The sequence below is a fragment of the Argentina silus genome (assembly GCF_951799395.1).
Source record: "Argentina silus genome assembly, chromosome: 1".
NCBI lineage: Eukaryota > Metazoa > Chordata > Actinopteri > Argentiniformes > Argentinidae > Argentina > Argentina silus.
This window is the reverse complement of record NC_139655.1, coordinates 13,986,467-14,006,466: the sequence shown is the minus strand read 5'-3', so window position 1 is coordinate 14,006,466 and position 20,000 is coordinate 13,986,467. Positions and strand designations below refer to the sequence as shown.

Genomic DNA, 20,000 nt, shown 5'->3' with positions numbered 1-20,000 from the left:
TTCCATCCTCTGCAGAACATTCTAACTACTTCTAATTTATCTAATTCACTGGTTCTAATCACAAACAGCTCCAGAATCCATAAGCAATGTAGATCTGTTTCTAATTCCATGGCTGATTCAATCCTGGTTGAACAGTGGAATTCCAGAACGGAACACTTAAAATTCGAACAGTTTATGAGTTAATGGCTGCAGAGGCCAATGCAGTTTCACTAGGATGACATTGTACGAGACGACCACTAGATGGCAGCAGAGTCTAGGTCTTTCCCAGGGCCAGGGCCTGGCAGAGAGGCTTACGTAAGTTTGTTTTGGTATTAACAATGCACTGTTATGTCTCTCTGGAGCAGAGCTCATTAAAACAAACCTCTCCCTGATGTTAGATTGTAATCTTAAGGAAATATAAACGACTTAAACTGGGGAGAGACTTAGTACGAGCCGCGGCGACACATGATAAGCAACATGCGGCACGAGGCAGAGCAGAGACTCACACTCACCGGCCACTTTATTAGGTACACCTGGCTAGTACCGGGTTGGACCCCCTTTTGTAGCCCATCTGCTTCAAGGTTCGACGTGTTGTGCGTTCAGAGATGGTCTTCTGCATACCTTGGTTGTAACGAGTGGTTATTTCAGTTATTGTTGTCTTTCTATCATCTCGAACCAGTCTGGCCATTCTCCTCTGACCTCTGGTATCAACAAGGCATTTTCGCCCAGAGAACTGCCGCTCACTGGATATTTTCTTTTTCTGACCATTCACTGTAAACCCTAGATATGGTTGTGTGTGAAAATCCCAGTAGATCAGCAGTTTCTGAAATACTCAGACCAGCCAGCCTGACACCAACAACCATGCCACGTTCAAAGTCACTTAAATCACCTTTCTTCCCCATTCTGATGCTCGGTTTGAACTTCAACAGGTCGTCTTGACCATGTCTACATGCCTAAATGCATTGAGTTGCTGCCATGTGATTGGCTGATTAGATATTTGCGTTACCGGGCAGTTGAACAGGTACGGTGAGTGTAGATACACAGTAAGAGGCAGAGCAGACTTAGTTACACAGAGGCAGAGCAGAGACTTAGTTACACAGAGGCAGAGCAGAGACTTAGTTACACAGAGGCAGAGCAGAGACTTAGTTACACAGAGGCAGAGCAGAGACTTAGTTACACAGAGGCAGAGCAGAGACTTAGTTACACAGAGGCAGAGCAGAGACTTGGTTACACAGAGGCAGAGCAGAGACTTAGTTACACAGAGGCAGAGCAGAGACTTAGTTACACAGAGGCAGAGCAGAGACTTGGTTACACAGAGGCAGAGCAGAGACTTGGTTACACAGAGGCAGAGCAGAGACTTGGTTACACAGAGGCAGAGCAGAGACTTAGTTACACAGAGGCAGAGCAGACTTAGATACACAGAGGCAGAGCAGAGACTTAGATACACAGAGGCAGAGCAGAGACTTAGTTACACAGAGGCAGAGCAGAGACTTAGTTACACAGAGGCAGAGCAGAGACTTGGTTACACAGAGGCAGAGCAGAGACTTGGTTACACAGAGGCAGAGCAGAGACTTAGTTACACAGAGGCAGAGCAGAGACTTAGTTACACAGATATACTAGCAGTTAGTAGAGACTTAGTTACACAGATAGACCAGTAGTTAGTAGAGACTTAGTTACACAGATAGACCAGTAGTTAGTAGAGACTTAGTTACACAGATAGACCAGTAGTTAGTAGAGACTTAGTTACACAGATAGACCAGTAGTTAGTAGAGACTTAGTTACACAGATAGACCAGTAGTTAGTAGAGACTTAGTTACACAGATAGACCAGTAGTTAGTAGAGACTTAGTTACACAGATAGACCAGTAGTTAGTAGAGACTTAGTTACACAGATAGACCAGTAGTTAGTAGAGACTACTATCATCTATCTACAATCCTCAGGGCTAGTAGTAGTTTATGCATGTACCAACGTTCTGTCTCTTTAGGAAACACAGAAGTGATGAACAGTGTATAAAAAAACTCCAAGGACGTCGAAGAAACAGTGTTAAGCAAGAAAAATAATTTATTTGAATGATATAATAACAATTTCATCATCACATTGGCAAGACATACATAGCAGCATGGGGAGAACACCCAGCGCTACATGTCAAACTGCTGGATCAGAAACTCAGGTGATTAATATACTGTATGCACATACGCAGAATACTTTAAATATGTCCTTCCAATGAAACATAACAAAAATAGAAGAATTCCAAGAACTCTCTTACTCTCTCTCTCTCTCTCTCTCTCTCTTTCAAGCAACCCCTCCGGCCGCCATCTTGTCTCGTTGGGGTAGGGGTGGGGCATATTTATGTAAAAGCTTTGTTTGGCTCTGGTAATCTAAGGGTATAATTCAGAGTAGTACGTTATGTGACAGACTGGGTTTCTACCATTAGGCCAAGATCTGTGGGCAATACTTGAGGTTTAAATGTCTCAGGCAGGGCTACCAGTCACCAGAGTGTGATTCCAAACCACCTCTGCTACTCTTACATAAAGCAGTCTTACTGATATCATAATATTCCTTTGTTACAGTATTTCATCAGTATATTTATCATACTGTCAGCTCTATATTCAATCTGAACAAATGTAGTCTTAATTACATGATATACTGTATGTACAGAGTTACACTGTAGAATAGCTTTCTGGCATTTCAGATTTGTTTTGTGTCATGACAACCAGATGGTCTTTGCACATGCTGTAGCAGCTTGTTATGTGGCTGTTTGATTTTGACGCAGAGCGTTATTCTACACAACACAAGTGGCTTGAGGATTGTTCTCCTTGCAATTAGTCCTCTCTCTCCCTCTCTGTCTGTTTCCAGTCTTTTATCACTCTGTATGGAGAGAGGGAACAGGTTTAAAAGTTATCTCCATGAGTCACACCATAGGATGTGGAGACAGGGGAGGAGGCAGGAGTGAAAGCCTCCCCTGATATTCTGTCAGGGGAGGTTGATGGAGGTAGAAATCGGAGGACAAACTCATTGTAATGCATGGAATGGCATCAAACACGTGTGTTTGATGCCATTCCTCATTCCATACCATGCATTACAATGAGCCTGTTCTCTGATGTCGACCTCCACCAGCCTCCACGAGACATTGCTACTTAGAGCCACTGCTATGTAGATCAAAATTGACAGTGATAATAGAGGTCTTTAACCAGTTTGAACATTGCAGTATCCAGACCTCTATGTATGAGCTGGAACATCTGCATATCTCCTGCCTCTTCCCCAGTCCTGGGCTAGGTCATATATTGGTCATATTTCTACCTTATACCCTCTTCCTCTCTGTCTCCCCACCCGGTCTCCTATTGTACCTGTTTGTAGGGATACAGCCTAGAAACAACATTTATCGGGATGATTTTTACCATAATACCCATAGTACTTTATAGGACTTACCATTACCGTAATACCCGAGTACTTTATAGGAATAACCATTACCATAATAACCATACTATTTTATAGGGATGGCCATTACCGTAATAACCATAGTATTTTATATGACTTACCATTACTGTAATAACCATAGTATTTTATGGGGTTTACCATTACTGTAATAACCCTAGTACTTCATATAACAGAAAAGGTAAATGATAGTGACTCTGCATACCTCTAAGGAAGTGGAATACCAAGGCAGCTCAAACACTGAGGCTTCACGCCAATACACAAGGCAAACAAACACTGAATTTCATACTTCTTTTTTTCTTTTAGTTTCATTCACTAAATATTTAAAACAAGCGTCACTTGACTAGTCATAAATGTGATAATTTACGTTTTCTTTTTCATATCTTTATAGGTCGTTGGATCACCTGAATGACCGGTATAAGAAAGAGAGTGTCCAGAATGTCAGTTTGTCTCTGTGGGATGTTGTATCGGAATCAGGACAAGCTTCATAGGGTATAATCCCTCTCTCTGTCCACAGGGGGCGCTCTGGCTCAGTAGCACCAGGGTTTGTGATGTGTTCTGATTGAGAGCCAGAGAAGTACAGCCCCACTCTCCCAGCCAGGAGCCAGGAGCCAGGAGTCGGTAGGAATGGTTCCGGAATGGAATCTTGGGTGAAAGGAGTCTTAGAACCTTAGAACACAGCAACGGAACTCACCACGGAATGTCTACACAGGACATGAGCATGAAGAAGAAGGATTGGTTTAGCTCAGTGCTGACAGGTTTAACAGGTGCAGAGTCCCACTGTTCTCTACGTACACATTCAGACACTGTCCCCCTGGTCTCTGTTTGTTCATTCATTCATCCACCATCCTATTTCCCTTGTAACGTGGATGGATGGATGCAGACGGAGAGAAAGAAAGAGACCCAGGTTGATATATATGGCTGAGAGAGGGAGAAGCAGAAGGAGGAAGTGAATTCAGAATTTGAGCAACGTAGCACTCTTGAACGTAACATGGTCATTCATTGACATTCATCCCGTGTCCCTCGTGAGGTTCAGATGCATAGAGTGAATGAGGAGGAGGAGGAGGGGAGGGAGAGGAGGAGGAGGGGGTAGTGGAGAGGGGAGGAGGAGGGGGTAGAGGAGAGGGAAGGGGGGAGGAGGAGGAGGTAGAGGAGAGGGGAGGGGAGAGGAGGAGGAGGGGGTAGAGGAGAGGGGAGGGGGGAGGAGGAGGAGGTAGAGGAGAGGGGAGGGGAGAGGAGGAGGAGGGGGTAGTGGAGAGGAGAGGAGGAGGGGGGGGGTAGAGGAGAGGAGAGGGGGAGGAGAGAGGATGCACTGTGGGCAGGGAGTGACAGATGGAGCACGTGTTTAAGCCAGGAGGAAAAGCAGAGAGGAGAGGGTGCAGTAGTCTGCAGCATCATCTCAGCAAAACGGACAGAGTGTGTGAAAAGAAGGATGGAGGGCGAGAGGAGGAGAGGGATGCATCCTTGTCCTTCTCGGCATGGCGGGTGTGTAGCTGTGTCCCTGGGCTGCTGGACTGTTTTTGGTGTGTGTGTCAATATCACCGTTCCAGAATGAGAACTCCCTCCATTCCAGAATGTGAAGAAACGCCACACAGTCCAGGCTGTCTAATCCTGCCTTGAGGGAAGATGAAACACTCCCCTCCACACACACACACGCACACACGCACGCACGCACGCACGCACGCACGCACGCAAGCACACACACACACACTAATGGTCCCCTCTGATCTGTTTATGGCATAACAGTCCTTTGGTCTAGCAGAGACCAGTGGAAAACCCTGTTTAATAAAACCAACCCTGCTTCATACTCTCAGTCAAGAAACTCCACAGGGTTCGTCTGTCGTCTGTGCCCTCACTTCTGCTGGATTTGGTTATAATTTCCTGTGTAGACACACACACACACACACACACACACACACACACACACACACACACACACACACACACACACACACACACACACACACACACACACACACACACACACACACACACACACACACACACACACACACACACACACACACACACACACACACACACCCGTTGGCAGTGTGAGGAGATCCGTTGGGGAGGTTTGGGCTTGTGTTGCATGGCGGTGCTCCTCTAGGTGGTCTGACCCCGTGTGTGCTAGTGTCAACTCCATCACATAGGCAGTTTCACTCTATACTCTTTACATTGTATCTTCCACTTTGTCCTCGTCCAAACACTTCCTGGGATATACAAGTCAGTTTATATGGTATATATACAGCTTTGTACAGGTTAAATACAATCCAAGAAAACATTTATATGGCCTTCTATCTTGTATGAAAGACAAATCAACAAATTAACAAACAAATTGACACAAGTGTTGTGTGTTGTAAACTAACTCTTTAAGCAGACGGAAAGTGCTTTGATTCAAACGTACGGGGGTACCAGGTCCTTCTTGCTATCCTGTGGAATGGTTTCAACTACAGTAACTGTTTGCCTTTTTAGTGTGACGGGCGAAAATAAGACACACTCTCGCTCCGACTTCTAAAGACTTTAAAAGTTCCAAGGGATTTGACTCTTCATCATACAGTTTACTGTATGCTCAATATTCTCTGTATGATCTGGTGTCGTACTGCAGATATCAGTATTGTTGCTATGGTGATTAGTTTACCATACAGTAGATATTAGATATTGGTGATGTTGCTATGGTAATTAGTTTACCATACAGTAGATATTAGATATTGGTTTTGTTACTATGGTTTCCGGTGTACCATAGATATCACATATTGGGTGTTTCTGTATCATTCGTTTCCACACCGGTCTGAAGAGTCATACATTCAGGCTTCTGGGACCAAGGATATGTCCAGCATTCACTCACACCTAGTCTCCTACTCCCTCTCTTTATCACCCATATCCCCCCTGCCAGAGTGGTATATTAGAAGAGTGGTGCCAATGAAGGGGTCCATTTTCTATCGGCTAACGCTTCTGGAGACTCAAATAGTTCCTTGACGCAAACTTATGGAGCACTACTCAGCCCCCTGCCACTCACACAGCAAAGTAAAAACAGGAGAAAACTCTGTGTCGAAGAAGCATGAACTCAAAACTCCTCCCCTCCACGTTCAGACCGAGGAAGAGACCTCAGAGCAAACGATACCCTTCATAATGGGACGGATGTTCAAAACACGACTCCTAACGGTCAGTCAGTGGTTGAGTAGTCCAGTCGGACGGTCAGTCAACAGTCCAGTCCAGTCGGACGGTCGACGTCAGAAAATCCATCCATTTCTACTCAGTGGTCCTGGGGTGGTTTGTTGAGCATGTCTCCGGTAGCTTCTCCTCCTCCATCCTGTTGGGATGATGAAGATGATGAAGAGGAGAACTCTGTGACGCGTCGTGCCAGAGGGTTTGTGCTCTTGAGGAGTTCCATGGCGGAGACACGCGTCCCTCCGCTGGCTGACTTGCTCCCTTTCTTCTGGAGCAGCGCCATGAAGGTGTCGTTGCGGGAGCTGGACCTCGGTGTGCTGCCCAGGGTCAGAGTTCGGAGGTCACCGCCGCTGCTGCTGTGCTTGACCGGGGACACCAGGCTCTGCCGGCTGCCGAACGAGTCGGACGGCTCCTTGCGACCCAAAACTTTCCGCTTTGACCTGAGGAGAGAGGAGGACGAGAGAGGGAGGGTGGATTGATTTGATTGACTGATTCTACCACATCATAACTAATGAAATTAGTTGTATTTATATTTTGTCTGTTTGTTTGTCAACATACATTAAAAGTATTTGAGAATTTAAACACAATACATTCAAAATAGTTATTTCCACTGATGTATTCTCCTTGCCTATTTACAGTCTATTCAGAAAACACCTTTTGCTCTGCTGTTGCTAAGAAACACAATAAGAACCCAACCAAGGAGGATCATTCTGGCTGGATAATTAGTTGGAATATTTTTATTTAGAATCCATTATGAAATGACATTGTGTCACAGGTTTAAAAGCAAGGCTTCAAGGCATAATAAAACAAAGAAGCACAAGGATAACAGTGTTCAACAGTGTTTGTTCCAATTACAGTCTATTTTGGTGTTTAGAAATCATGGAAACCATGTTGTTGCTAAGAAACATACTTAGAAACTACTAAGATATTTGTATCTTAGAAACTACCAAGATATATTTATTTGGTTGTTGATCACTAATGATTTTCAGCTGATGGTAATTTGGTGTGATTTAAATAAAGATGATGTCATCATAAAAGACTGTTTCACTCACTGTGTGTGTGTGTGTGTGTGTGTGTGTGTGTGTGTGTGTGTGTGTGTGTGTGTGTGTGTGTGTGTGTGTGTGTGTGTGTGTGTGTGTGTGTGTCTGTGCGTGTTTTGGCGTACCTGTGTATGATGGTGAACAGGTCCTCAGTGGTGTGTGTGGTAGGTGTGTGTCCAGACCCATCATCATCCGTTTCCTCTGTGATGTGGAGTTCCGTCTTCTCGCTGGCGACTGAGCTGTCCTCCTCAATGCTCTCGTCAGCCACACCCTCTGCTGGACACAACATGATTGGTCAGTTACTCTCCAACATTCATCACAAAGGAGGCTTAACCAATGACTGCCTACTTCGCCCATGCTTTGGGCTTGCCCGATCAAAAAACGATGCATTAACCATATTGAAAATAATTAATCAAGTTTGTATGGCCTAATGTAAAATGTTTGTTTTGTCACCAACATTTGGATTATAGCAACTGAAAAAACCATTAAACTATTTTGAAAAAAGGAAACATATTCTTGTGTTCTCTACAATTGATAATAAATTAAAACTGTGAAGGATGCAAGGGTTCCAGTGTGCTGGAGTTTCTTTTATCAAATGTTGAGTTTCTGTCTCTCTGAGCACCTGGTGTGCATCCACACAATATCAACATCCCTATTTCAGGCTACTACAACCCCCATCCCCATCAGGGGAGGCTGGTGGAGGTAGAAATGGAGGACAGGTTCATTGTAATGCAGGGAATGGAATCAGGAATGGTATTAAACATGTGTGATCCTCCGATTCCTACCTCCACCAGCCTCCCCCCATCCCCATCCCCATCCCACCACTGTACCTGTCCCTGTCCTAGTCCAGGAGCTGGACACCCTTCCCTCCAGGTCCGTCAGGGATGAGTCCTGCAGTGAAGACTCCTTGGAGCTCTCATCGTCTGTCCCCAAATGATTCTCCACCTCCTTATAGGACATCTCCTCTGGCGGGAATGCTCCCACAGGGGAACGTAGCCCCACAGGGCTGTCCGTCTGGGATCCGTGTCTGTCTCCAGTGCCGTTGGTACCGTTGGTTCCGTTGGCCTGGGCTGAGGAGCTAGAGGGGATCAGCAGGAGGACGTTGGGCTTCTTGGGAACCGGAGGAGGAACCTTCAGAGGAGAATCGTGGTTAGTGGAGAGTCTTTATCATCCACAAAGGACAACTTGCTTTGCATATAAAATAGAATAGAATAGAATCATACCAATTATACACAAAAGACAAATAGAAGCCTAGAATATGTGCATAGAGAATATCCTTTATAAACAAATAGACAAATTGATACACTAATATAATCACAGAGAATACAAATTGAACAATGCATGTAGTCTCCAGTCAGTTTTGCATATAGAATACAATGGTCCTGTTTGGCTCAGTTGGTAGAGCATGGAAGTAGCTTTGGATACAAACGTCTGCTTAATGGCAAATGCTTAATTTATTCAAAAATAGCCAAATACTGTTTGTTGCATTGCCAATTACAGAAAATGCAAACACCTCATTTAACATCTCTGCAGTCTACATACCTTGGGCTTCTTCTTGTCCAGCTCAGCCAGACAGGAGATGGTCATACGGCTGGGAAGAGTCTTGCTCTTGTCCTGGAGCTCCTGGGTCTCCTGGCTGCAGGGGGAGGGGAGTGAGCCGCCATCTTCAGGCCCAAGACGGAGCTCCAAGTCTGGGTCGAAGTCCAGCTCCAGGCCTGGGTGTTCCAGGAGGGGCTGGGGGTCGGGGAGAGGGGGGAGGTCGTAGAGAGACTGGGTGTGAGGGAGGAAGGGCAGGTCGTACAGAGGCTGGTCAGGGGTTACACAGGGGCTTGTGGGGGTCTGAAGGGGAGGTTTCTTCAGCTTGGGCTTCCTCACCACCATGTAGATGTTGCCTACAGGCAAGGGTCTGTCTACAGGGGAGGCAGGGGGGGAGTCTGGGGCCAGGGGGGAGGACGAGGGAGATTTCAGGAGGAGGTTGAGGGGCCGTTTGGGTAAGGGGGGCTTCATGGCTACGGGAGGTTTGGGTTTGGGGGCGACAGGGGTGACCGGGGGGCTGAGGTCACGCCCCTGCTCCTCCTCGATGATGTCAGAGGCTCCATCGGGGCAGTCTGCCAGGTCGGAACGGGACACGGAACGCAGACGGATGTTCCGCAGCTCGTTCTGGGTAACTACGGGCAATGCCGACGAGCTGGGGCTGATCTTACCAGGTTTGGCAGTGGTGGAGGTGTCAGAGTGGCGCCGGCTGGCCTTCTGCTTGGGCTTGATAGACGACAGGTCCAGGTGGGCATTGACAGGCATCTCGAAGGACAGCCTGTAGCGGGCCGTCGGGTCCCGGGGCGACGTTGCCGGTAGCGACGACTTTCTCTCAGGGATTTTGGGGCGCATCTTACACCCCAGAGTGGAGGCAGGACCAGTTGGGGTCCCTGCGACCATATTGGTGGGGATACTCTGGGTGGGTGTCTCTGATTGGCTGGAGTAGCCGCTGGAGGGGGACATGAGTCCTAGAGGTTTGAAGGGGGAGGAGGCCTTGGTCTCGGCCTCGATGGAGAGTTGGGAGGGGGAGGTGGCTCTGGATGTGGAGGGGGAGTCCAGGAGAGACTCAGAGCTTCCTCTCACCTTCATACACTCTATCACCGTGGTCCCTGTGGCCGTGCTGGAGCCTGACAGAGATCTGTATGGGTCACTAGACTTCCACTCCCCCAGCTGCCAGTGGGCAGGGAAGGACAGCTCAGCCTCACGCTCTGGGCCCTGTACATCCAGGGTGGGGGGGTTGTCAGCCCCACTGTGGCCAAGCTCAGGCTCCTCCAGGTGGGGCTTGGACAAGGAAGAAGAGGAGGAGGGTAGGAGGAAGTCAGGCTGGAAGTCCTGGAGGTGGTCTCTTGGGATGTGGAGGCTCTTGGGTCGTCCTTCACGGTGGTGCCCCCCTTCGTGATGGTGTATGCGGCCTTCGGCCTCCCCTAGGTTCTTCATGAGGGAGACGCTGCGAACGGGAGGCGGGGGTTTGCGTTTGGGCTTCTTTAAGGAGATGGAGCGTGAGCGTAAACGCAGACGTCCATCTGGGCCAAAGTCAGCGGCGGTGACAGAGACATTGTCTGTGCTGGCACTGTCCTCGGAGCTGCCGCTGGGATAGAGGAGGGCGTAGCTCTCCCCCCTTTCACCCCCATCGCGTGGGTGCAGCTCCGCCATGACACCACCATTACCAGTCCCGTTACCGGCTGCTCCTCCGCTGTACATCGCTCCGCAGACATTCTCAGAGGAGCAGAAGGAACCGGAGTCCGTCGGCGTGGAGAGAGAGCGCTCGCGGAATTTGAACGCATTGGCAGCGGCAACAGATCGTGCCGATCGCTCCCTCCTCTCCCCAACTCTCTCCCCCACTCTCTCTCCCCTCCTCTCCCCCGTGGGACTAGCTGCCGCCCCCTCTGTCTCACTCCTCCTCCCCATCATCATCCCCATGGTAACGCTCCCTCCCCCACCTGTGGCCAGGTGTAGCCCTCTATGGGCGAAGGCGGAGTCTGATATAGATGTAAACGAACTAGAATGCGACTGAGACCCTGAGCTCATTGAGAGTCCCGAGCTCATCAACCCTCCTCCTATCCCGCCTACACTTCCCATCATCCCCGGCTGTTTGGGCGTGGTGGCCGGACCTTTCCCCAGAGTGCTGGGAGTGATGGTATAACTATAGGCCTCATTCCACGCGCCTGGGGAGAAGGTGGATCCTTTTGGACCGTTCCATGACTGGGAAGGGGTGCTGGAGCAGAGCAGGCCAGAGTGATCCATCAGTCCTAGGGTTGGAGGGGGGGTTCGGGGGGACTGGGGCAGGCTAGCGTCCAGGTCAGAGTGGGTCTTCCTCAGGGGGAGGTGTTGGAGGGGTGTGTCTGTCACAGGCTCCAAGGACCGGGGCTGGCCTCCGCCTGAGGAGGGGGAGGAGGAGCAGGAGCCCTGGAGAAGGTCTACAGCCAGGAGCTTACCCTCACCTGGAGGAGGGAGGGAGGGGAGGGGAAGGAAGGAGGGAGGGAGGGAGAGGGAGAGATTTTAGAATTTCAAATCCACTTTATTTGATAAATAGATAAAACACATAATATCAGTTTATTTAAAACAGCACAGTGCTGAAACACACAGAGACAGAGCCCCAGTCCTTAGTTATCCTAGACTATAGAGAGAGCGCGTTTAGGGAGGGGTGGGAGAGAGAGAGAAAGAGACAGACAGAGAGAGAGAGAGAGAGAAAGAGACAGACAGACAGAGAGAGAGAGAGAAAGAGACAGACAGACAGAGAGAGAGAGAGAGAGAGAGAGAAAGAGACAGACAGACAGAGAGAGAGAGAGAAAGAGAAAGAGAGGGGGGCGATAGAGAGATCTGCAATAGTTTCCAATTTCTCCTTATAATTAATATCCAAAAAAGAGCCATCAAATTCTATAATAATGTAAAATCAAGCGCCCCCCACTCTTACCCCTACAAAGACCTCAAATGCCAAGAGGTTAACATAGACAAATGTCTCCTCAGCCAGCTGGCCCTAAACAGACTACCAGACCACCGTGACTGACCAGAAGCTGAGGAAGACATTGACTATGTACAGACTCAGTGAGCACAGCCTGGCAGTAGAAACAGGCTGCCAAACACAGACCTGACTGCCCAGGCTGTGTACGCTCTGCCTCCAGAAAGAGGTAGGAACAGAGATACACTTCCTCCTACACTGCAACACATATGCAGAAATAAGAGCCAAATTACACAGCATGACAATTAATTTGACACACAAACAGAAAATCCAGTTCCTATTGGGGGAAAAATCCCACTGCTCCAAATTGGCAGTCAAATACGTGGCTCGCTGCCACCACCTTAGGGACAGCCTGTGGAAGGACAAGCAGAAACAAAACTAGTAGCTTACGAGTAGGAGTTATTGTTATTGTTACCACTGTTATTATTGTTACTGTTACAGTATGTTACTGTTTTTGTTCATTCTATATCATCATTTCCTTTCTGTCATTGTTGATTTATAAGTTCCTATACTGTATGTGTGCTTTGGCAATGTAAGATGTCTTACCATGCTTTTAATAAAGTTTATTGAATTGAATTAAATGGGGAGAGAGAGAGAGAGAGAGAGAGAGAGAGAGAGAGAGAAAGAGAGGGAGAGAGAGAGAGAGAGAGACCAAAAGACATCCTAATGAGTATTTCAGTGCAGAAACACACCTTCTGTTCAACAATAAAGAGGCACATTTTATTGAAGCTCCATTTTCAATCTTGTTTTCATGTGCATTCAGCAAATAAAGTCCATATAGACAACATTATCTAGGACAAGACTAAGAGCGAGCAGGAACTAGCTAACAGTCTAGTCCAGCTCATAACAATGTTGTTGTACAGTTACTAAGGACTTCTGTCAAGTTATTTTCCATTTATTTAGTAGATAGAATGTAGAGTAAGACAGAGTGGAAAATGTCATAGATTTTATTATTTTGCACGGAGAGAGAGATAGATAGAGAGAGAATGAGAGAGAGAGAGAGAGAGAGAGAGAGAGATAGATAGAGAGAGAATGAGAGAGAGAGGAGAGAGAGAGAGAACATACATGGGTTGAACTCCCTCAGTGTCTGAATGACGTCTCCCTGCAGTTTCCCATGTTCATGAATAATTAACAATACTTGAAGTATCCAATACGTTCTCCAGAGAGCGATGCTTGAGTTTGTCATAGCCTTCCCGTTTACATGCACTCCCTGTCTGGCCTGCCTGCTTCATTCAGGAAAACTGTCAAAAGAGGAGGAAGAGGAGGAGGAGGAGGAGGAAGAGGCTCAACAATATGTTCTATCTCTCTCCATCACTACCCATCCCTCTCTCCATCACTACCCATCCCTCTCTCCCTGTTTTCTGTTTTTCTAACTCTCAGCATCTCTCACTCTCTCTCCCCCCCCCCCCCCCCCCCCCCCCGCCCTCTCTCTTTCTTTCTCTCGCTCTGCAGATTTTTTCGGAGAGGATGGAAGCAGGAAGGGAGGAAGGAAGAAAGAGCTGGGCGTTGCCATGGCAACAGCTGCTGCTACCTGTTTGTGAGGGCGATGTCCGTGGCAGAGAGAGAGAGACAGAGAGAGAGAGAGAGAGAGAGGGAGAGAGGGAGAGAGGGAGAGACAGAGAGAGAGAGAGAGAGGGAGAGGGGGAGAAAGAGGCAGAGAGAGAAAGAGGGTGCAGCAGTGAGCAGGGTGGTATAGAATCGTCCCTCTGGGGAGAATCTGATGTCCACCCTGTATGTCCACACAGCACCCTTATCTCCCCTAAACTCCCCATTATACCTACAGAACACTATCGACCTATCTACTGTACATAAACACCATCTAACCTACCTACCAGAGGACTGCATTGTAATCCATGGAACGGAATGACGTGTTTGATACCATTCCTCATTCCATTCCATGCATTACAATGAGCCCATCCCTTGATCTCTGCCTCCACCAGCCTCCCTACCTACTGTACCTTAGCCACCATACACAGCTCACCTAGCTTATAGAGAGAGGGGGGGGGGAGAGATGCAGATGCAGGGTGAATGATAGAGTGAGTGTGAGATTAGGGTGGAGAGTGAGAGAGATGGAGGGATGATAGAAGGCAGAGATGCAGAGATAATAGAGTGAGAGTATGAGAGATGGAGAGACAGAGAGAGAGAGAGAGAGAGACAGACAGACAGACAGACAGACAGACAGACAGACAGACAGACAGACAGACAGACAGACAGACAGACAGGGTTGTTGATAGAGTGAAAGTGATGCAGGGTGACAGAGAGACAGAGAGAGATACTCAACTATAGATGGATGAGAAAGAGAAGGAGGGGAGATGATGACAAAGCAGTTGCTATGCTAAAACGAGGAGGTTTGGAGGGTGAGTGTCAGAAGGCTGTAGCTAGGATGACCAGAGCATGTTAACACACACACACACACACACACACACACACACACACACACAAAGACAGACAGAGAGAGACACAAACACACATAGACAGACGGAGAGACACACAAACACACACCCACACGTACAAACACACGCACATAAGCACATAAACACACACACCTGTGACATCGAGGGGCAGCAGGTGGGCGGGGGTACGTCGGCCGAAGTGCCAGCGAGGTTTCTCAGCCACGGGGGGTCCCAGGTTGGTACTCCAGGACACCAGGGGGCGATCTGACCCACAGGGAGACGGGGAGGGGGACGGGTCCACACCCCTGATCCCTACTGAGGTGGTCTCATCGTCACACACCTGCTTGGAGGACGGCTGGAGGGGGGAGGGGGGAGGGGTAGAGGTGAGGAGAAGGGGAATGTAGGGGAAGGAAGGGGAAGGAAGGGGGAGGGGTGAGGGGAAGGAAGGGGGGGTGAGGTGGTAAGGTGGGTGGGGGAAAGATGAGGGTGGTTGAGGTGAGGAGAAGGGGGTTGAGAGGAAGGGGGAGGTAAAGAGAAGGGGGAGGGGTAGGAGGTTAGAGAGAGAGATGGAGAGATTGGCTATTAGATTCACAGATACAATTCCAGAGGACCATACATTTACAATGATTTATGGGGTGCAGGTCGGAATTTAAAGTAGAATAACAATACTCACAATAATCATATAACTTCATGTAACATTTTCCTTTCCTTGGTTTGCAAGCATTTCCAAATGCATCTTTAAATCAGTTGACTACAAATAAAACTGCAAGACTAAACTACATTTGCTCCATTCTAAGAAAATACAGGTGGTAATTTGGGTAGATAATGGCAGTGTTTTTACCAGGCACATGCAGGCACGCAGGCACGCAGGCACGCACACACACACACACACCAGGTAGGTAAAGGTATTTGCAGGAGTATTCACCAAGAAGATGAAGTCCGGTCTCTTGCTGTTGTTGGACACGGGGGAGCGGCTGAGAGAGGTGGATGTGTCGTCAGAACTCTGAGACGATGGGTGGCGGAACGTCTGTCCTGTCAGCTTGGGGTCGTACAGCTGCTCCTCAAAGTCTGCATGGAGACAACACACATACACACACACGCATGCACGTACACACACATGAACACACACACACACACACACATACGCATGTACGCACACACACACACGCGCACACACACACACACACACACCAGAGTTAGCCTGTTAGCATGGCGTGTGAGTCGAGGAGGGGATATCCAAAACAAGGTCGGAGCATGTGGAGTTTACCTTGCTGAGTTTGCAACTTCAGTTCTGTCTCATTCTCTTTCACTCTTCTCTTTCTCTCTCTCTCTCACTTTTACTGGCTTCTCTTTAGCTCGGAGTTTTCCTCTGTTTCTGTCTTTCTGTTGCAATGAAAGTTCCCAGAATGTTTCTCTCCTCCGCTCTCTTCTCCTGTTTCTCTTTTCATCTCTCTCTCTCTCATTCCCTCTGTCTTTCTCTGGAAGCTCAGAGAGGACTCCCCCTCAGGCCATTGTAAACAGACTGATTACCATTCCACAGCCCCCCCCCCCCCCTTACACACACCCCCAACTACCCTGTAGTCATTCCTTTCCCCAAAACACACTCCCACACCCCCTCTCCACTCAGCCCTGCAGCCCCCTCTTATTGCGCGCACACACACATACACACACACACACACACACACACACACACACACACACACACACACACACACACACACACACACACACACACCGTCAGCCCAGCCCCAGCCCTGTCCTGCCCACAACTCCTCCTTCAGACAGTTTCGGGGGTGGGGTGGGGAGCAGCGGTGGGGTAGGCATGAGGGGGGGGGGGGTGAACTTGTTCTCTAGGACAATATGGATGCCTTCCCCTTGGTGTAGGGTTGCCTAGCAATGCCGGTTGCTGGATGACAATGGAGACAGCACTTGAGTCAACAATAGCCTCCAGCAAAATCCCCATGGCCGGTCATGCAGGTTGCTTTGGAGGGAAGACTACTGTCTTTGGGTTGTTGGGATCTGGCCCTCCTTACTGGTCGCCTGGTAGCAGAGACACTTCTGTAAACCAGTCAACCGTACTACAACTACTTATAGTTCAGGTGAAATTAATGAGTGTACTGGAAACTACATTTTCACTTTGTGGAGTCATTGCTGCATTTCCTACAACAGTAAGTAAAGAAGTTCTGAAAAAATATGTTTCATGCTCTCAACATAATTGCATCTATTTACATGAAGTTAATCTGGGGTTTATACTACATAGAACAGCAAGTGCATTGAAACAAACTGTAAAGTCTCTTATTCAGTTCATCTGAGTGTGATGATAGGAGAAGAGGGGGCCAGGAGCAGAGGAGTTGGAGGAAGACAACATCGTAACAACAACTAAACTAAGATTTTCATTAGAAAATGCAATCTCCAAAAATGCATCTATGCTTGAATAATATGTACATGTGCTGTATATCCTACCATCTTCATACAAGCCAACAGCCACAACTCTGTCTGTCTACAAGTATGCAGGTGACACAGTGGGACTGCTGGACCCACAGACAACAACAAGTCTTCCCTAGACATGACTGTTCAGCCAACATGCCTCTCTCTCTCTCTCTCTCTCTCTCTCTCTCTCTCTCTCTCTCTCTCTCTCCCTCCCTCCCTCAGCGTAGCCTGCTAACAGAACACACCACCGTCTCATTAAAACCAATGAGGTTCATGCTAAACCATGCTAAACCATGCTAAACCACACTAAACCATGCTAAACCATGCTAAACCACACTAAACCATGCTAAACCATGCTAAACCACACTAAACCACACTAAACCATGCTAAACCACACTAAACCATGCTAAACCATGCTAAACCACACTAAACCATGCTAAACCACACTAAACCACACTAAACCACGCTAAACCATGCTAAACCACACTAAACCATGCTAAACCACACTAAACCATGCTAAACCATGCTAAACCACACTAAACCATGCTAAACCACACTAAACCACACTAAACCACACTAAACCATGCTAAACCACACTAAACCACACTAAACCATGCTAAACCACACTAAACCATGCTAAATCCACACCAATTATCACAACACTGCAAAGACTCAAGATAGTGACTGAGTGTTGGTTAATGCTGTGTGCATTCACCCACTGCGTGGCATATTGTAGAACAGTACTTGTTTGTAAGGCTAAAAATACTCAAGTTAAACTGCTCAAGTGAATGCACAAAACACACACACAGGGATTAACCAATTAGCCGAATGGTGACGCAACTCAAACTCAACTCACCAGATCACAGAGACAGAGAGAAGATGGCACAGAGCAGGGACAGCACAGCAACATCCTTACTGTTAGTTCGTATAGGGATTACAGTAGTCAGGGAATGAGTGTGAAGGTATGCTGGACACACACACTGCACGCACACGCTTGTGCACACACACAACACACACACACACACACACACACACACACACACACACACACACACACACACACACACAGTGGTAATTAGGAACCAGCAACCCCCCCCCAGACCAGCAGGCATGTGTGTGTGTGTGTGTGTGTGTGTGTGTGTGTGTGTGTGTGTGTGTGTGTGTGTGTGTGTGTGTGTGTCTGTGTGTGTGTGTGTGTGTGTGTCTGTGTCTGTGTGTGTGTGTGTGTGTGTGTGTGTGTGTCTGTGTCTGTGTCTGTGTCTGTGTCTGTGTCTGTGTGTGTGTGTCTGTGTCTGTGTCTGTGTCTGTGTGTGTGCACACATATGTGTTCACATGTGTGCATGTGTGTTGTGCGTGTGTACCCTTTCATACACAAACCCAGCCACCCCTGACAAGATGCACCCCCAACCTATCAAAAATAGGTCACCCTTTCATACCCCTCTACTGAAGGAACGGGTGGGGGTCACACACACACACACACACTCACACACACACACTAACAAGAACAATACCCCTCTTTCAGTCCAATGTGGTGGTTATGATAGTGAGTGTCTGTAGCCTGTCTATCTCTCTGTCCTCATGGGTGAACATGTACAATCGATTATGGGGATTCTGAGAGGGGCATTATGGGAGCTGAGGGGTTTGTGGCAAACCCAGACCGACCCGGCTGTGAGTGGCCTATTTCCCTGACCAGACATGGGAAGAGGGTGGCTGGGTTTCAACCCTGATGAAACCGCTTTATTACTGCTCAGATTAAGTTTGCTAGCAATCATGACACTGACGCCTGTCTCCAAAAATGATGAGTGCCTCTAGTTTTGTTTACATTCTGCAGTTTGTGACATATGGACTTTCATAGACTATACAGTATGATACAGGGGAGGCTGGTACAGACAGATCGGAGGACAGGCTCATTGTAATGCATGGAACGGAATGAGGAAACACGTGTTTGATACCATTTCTCATTCCATTCTATGCATCACAAGCATAGCCTGTCCTCCAATTTCTACCTCCACCAGCCTCCCCTGATATGCTAATAGCTCTATCTATCTGTCTGGTTGTTTCCCTCCCATTCCTGTATTGTACTTGCATCTTATCCAATCAAAAGGTCACCTGGTTGATTGTTTCCCCAACTGACACAATCAAATAACTAAAGGGATTTGTTCTTTTACATTTCTTGTTTTTGTTAAAATGTAGTTTGTTTTATAAATAAAAACCAAATTAGTCCTCAGACTGAGGTGGGCCTAAAATAAATAAAAAAAGATTCCTCCTCATCTTCCTCAATCTCAGGGAATGACCACAACACAGGGTTGTCTCAACAGCAGTTCAGTGAAGAGAATGCTTATCTCTCTGTACAGCACTGACCATTGACCATTGACTACCAGCCACTGTAACACAATTACATATGCCTGTAGTGACACAGCCTCTTCTTCACTCTGAAACACTCCTCTTCACACACACACACACACATACACACACGCAGGCACACACGCATGCACGCACGCACGCACGCGCGCACGCACGCGCGCACACACATGCATGCACGCATGCATGTACACATATACACACACACACACACATACACACACTTTATTTTGCTGGTTACAGGGAGTGTGTGTGTGTGTGTGTGTGTGTGTGTGTGTGTGTGTGTGTGTGTGTGTGTGTGTGTGTGTGTGTGTGTGTACCCCTCTGTGAACCCTCTGGCTGTGACCCATAGTGGTTGCAGGATAAGCCCTCAGGGGGGCGATGTGTGTGTCTGGGTGACAGTAAGGGTGACAATGTGTGTGTCTGGGTCCAACAGCTCTCCATTCAAACTCCCTGGAGAGGAACTGACATTCGTATTGTCTCCTGTCTGACCTTCATATTGCACTCTGCCTACACAGCAGTGGAGGCTGGTGGAGGGAGAAATCTGAGGACGGGCTCATTGTAATGCATAGAATAGAATGACAAATGGTATCAAACACTCATTCCATTCCATGCATTACAATGAGCGCGTTCTTCGATGTCTTCCTCCACCAGCCTCCACTGATGTACTGTCGAACAGGGAAATAAAAACAAGATTCT

The 20,000-nt window shown here is 47.8% G+C and overlaps 1 protein-coding gene across 1 annotated transcript in view; it reads right to left on the bottom strand.

The window, feature by feature from the left end:
* Positions 1 to 5,462: 5,462 nt before the first annotated feature.
* Positions 5,463 to 20,000, bottom strand: part of nhsl2 (NHS-like 2) — a gene marked incomplete at its 5' end in the record, with an annotated part of 68,787 nt that continues 54,249 nt past the window's right edge. Inside the window, 6 exons of the mRNA XM_083669541.1 lie at positions 5,463 to 7,025; positions 7,751 to 7,898; positions 8,456 to 8,756; positions 9,168 to 11,599; positions 14,664 to 14,865; positions 15,436 to 15,578. Of these exons, the coding sequence (XP_083525667.1) occupies positions 6,671 to 7,025; positions 7,751 to 7,898; positions 8,456 to 8,756; positions 9,168 to 11,599; positions 14,664 to 14,865; positions 15,436 to 15,578 (3,581 nt within the window). The 3' untranslated portion in view covers positions 5,463 to 6,670. The remainder of the gene's footprint in view (positions 7,026 to 7,750; positions 7,899 to 8,455; positions 8,757 to 9,167; positions 11,600 to 14,663; positions 14,866 to 15,435; positions 15,579 to 20,000) is intronic.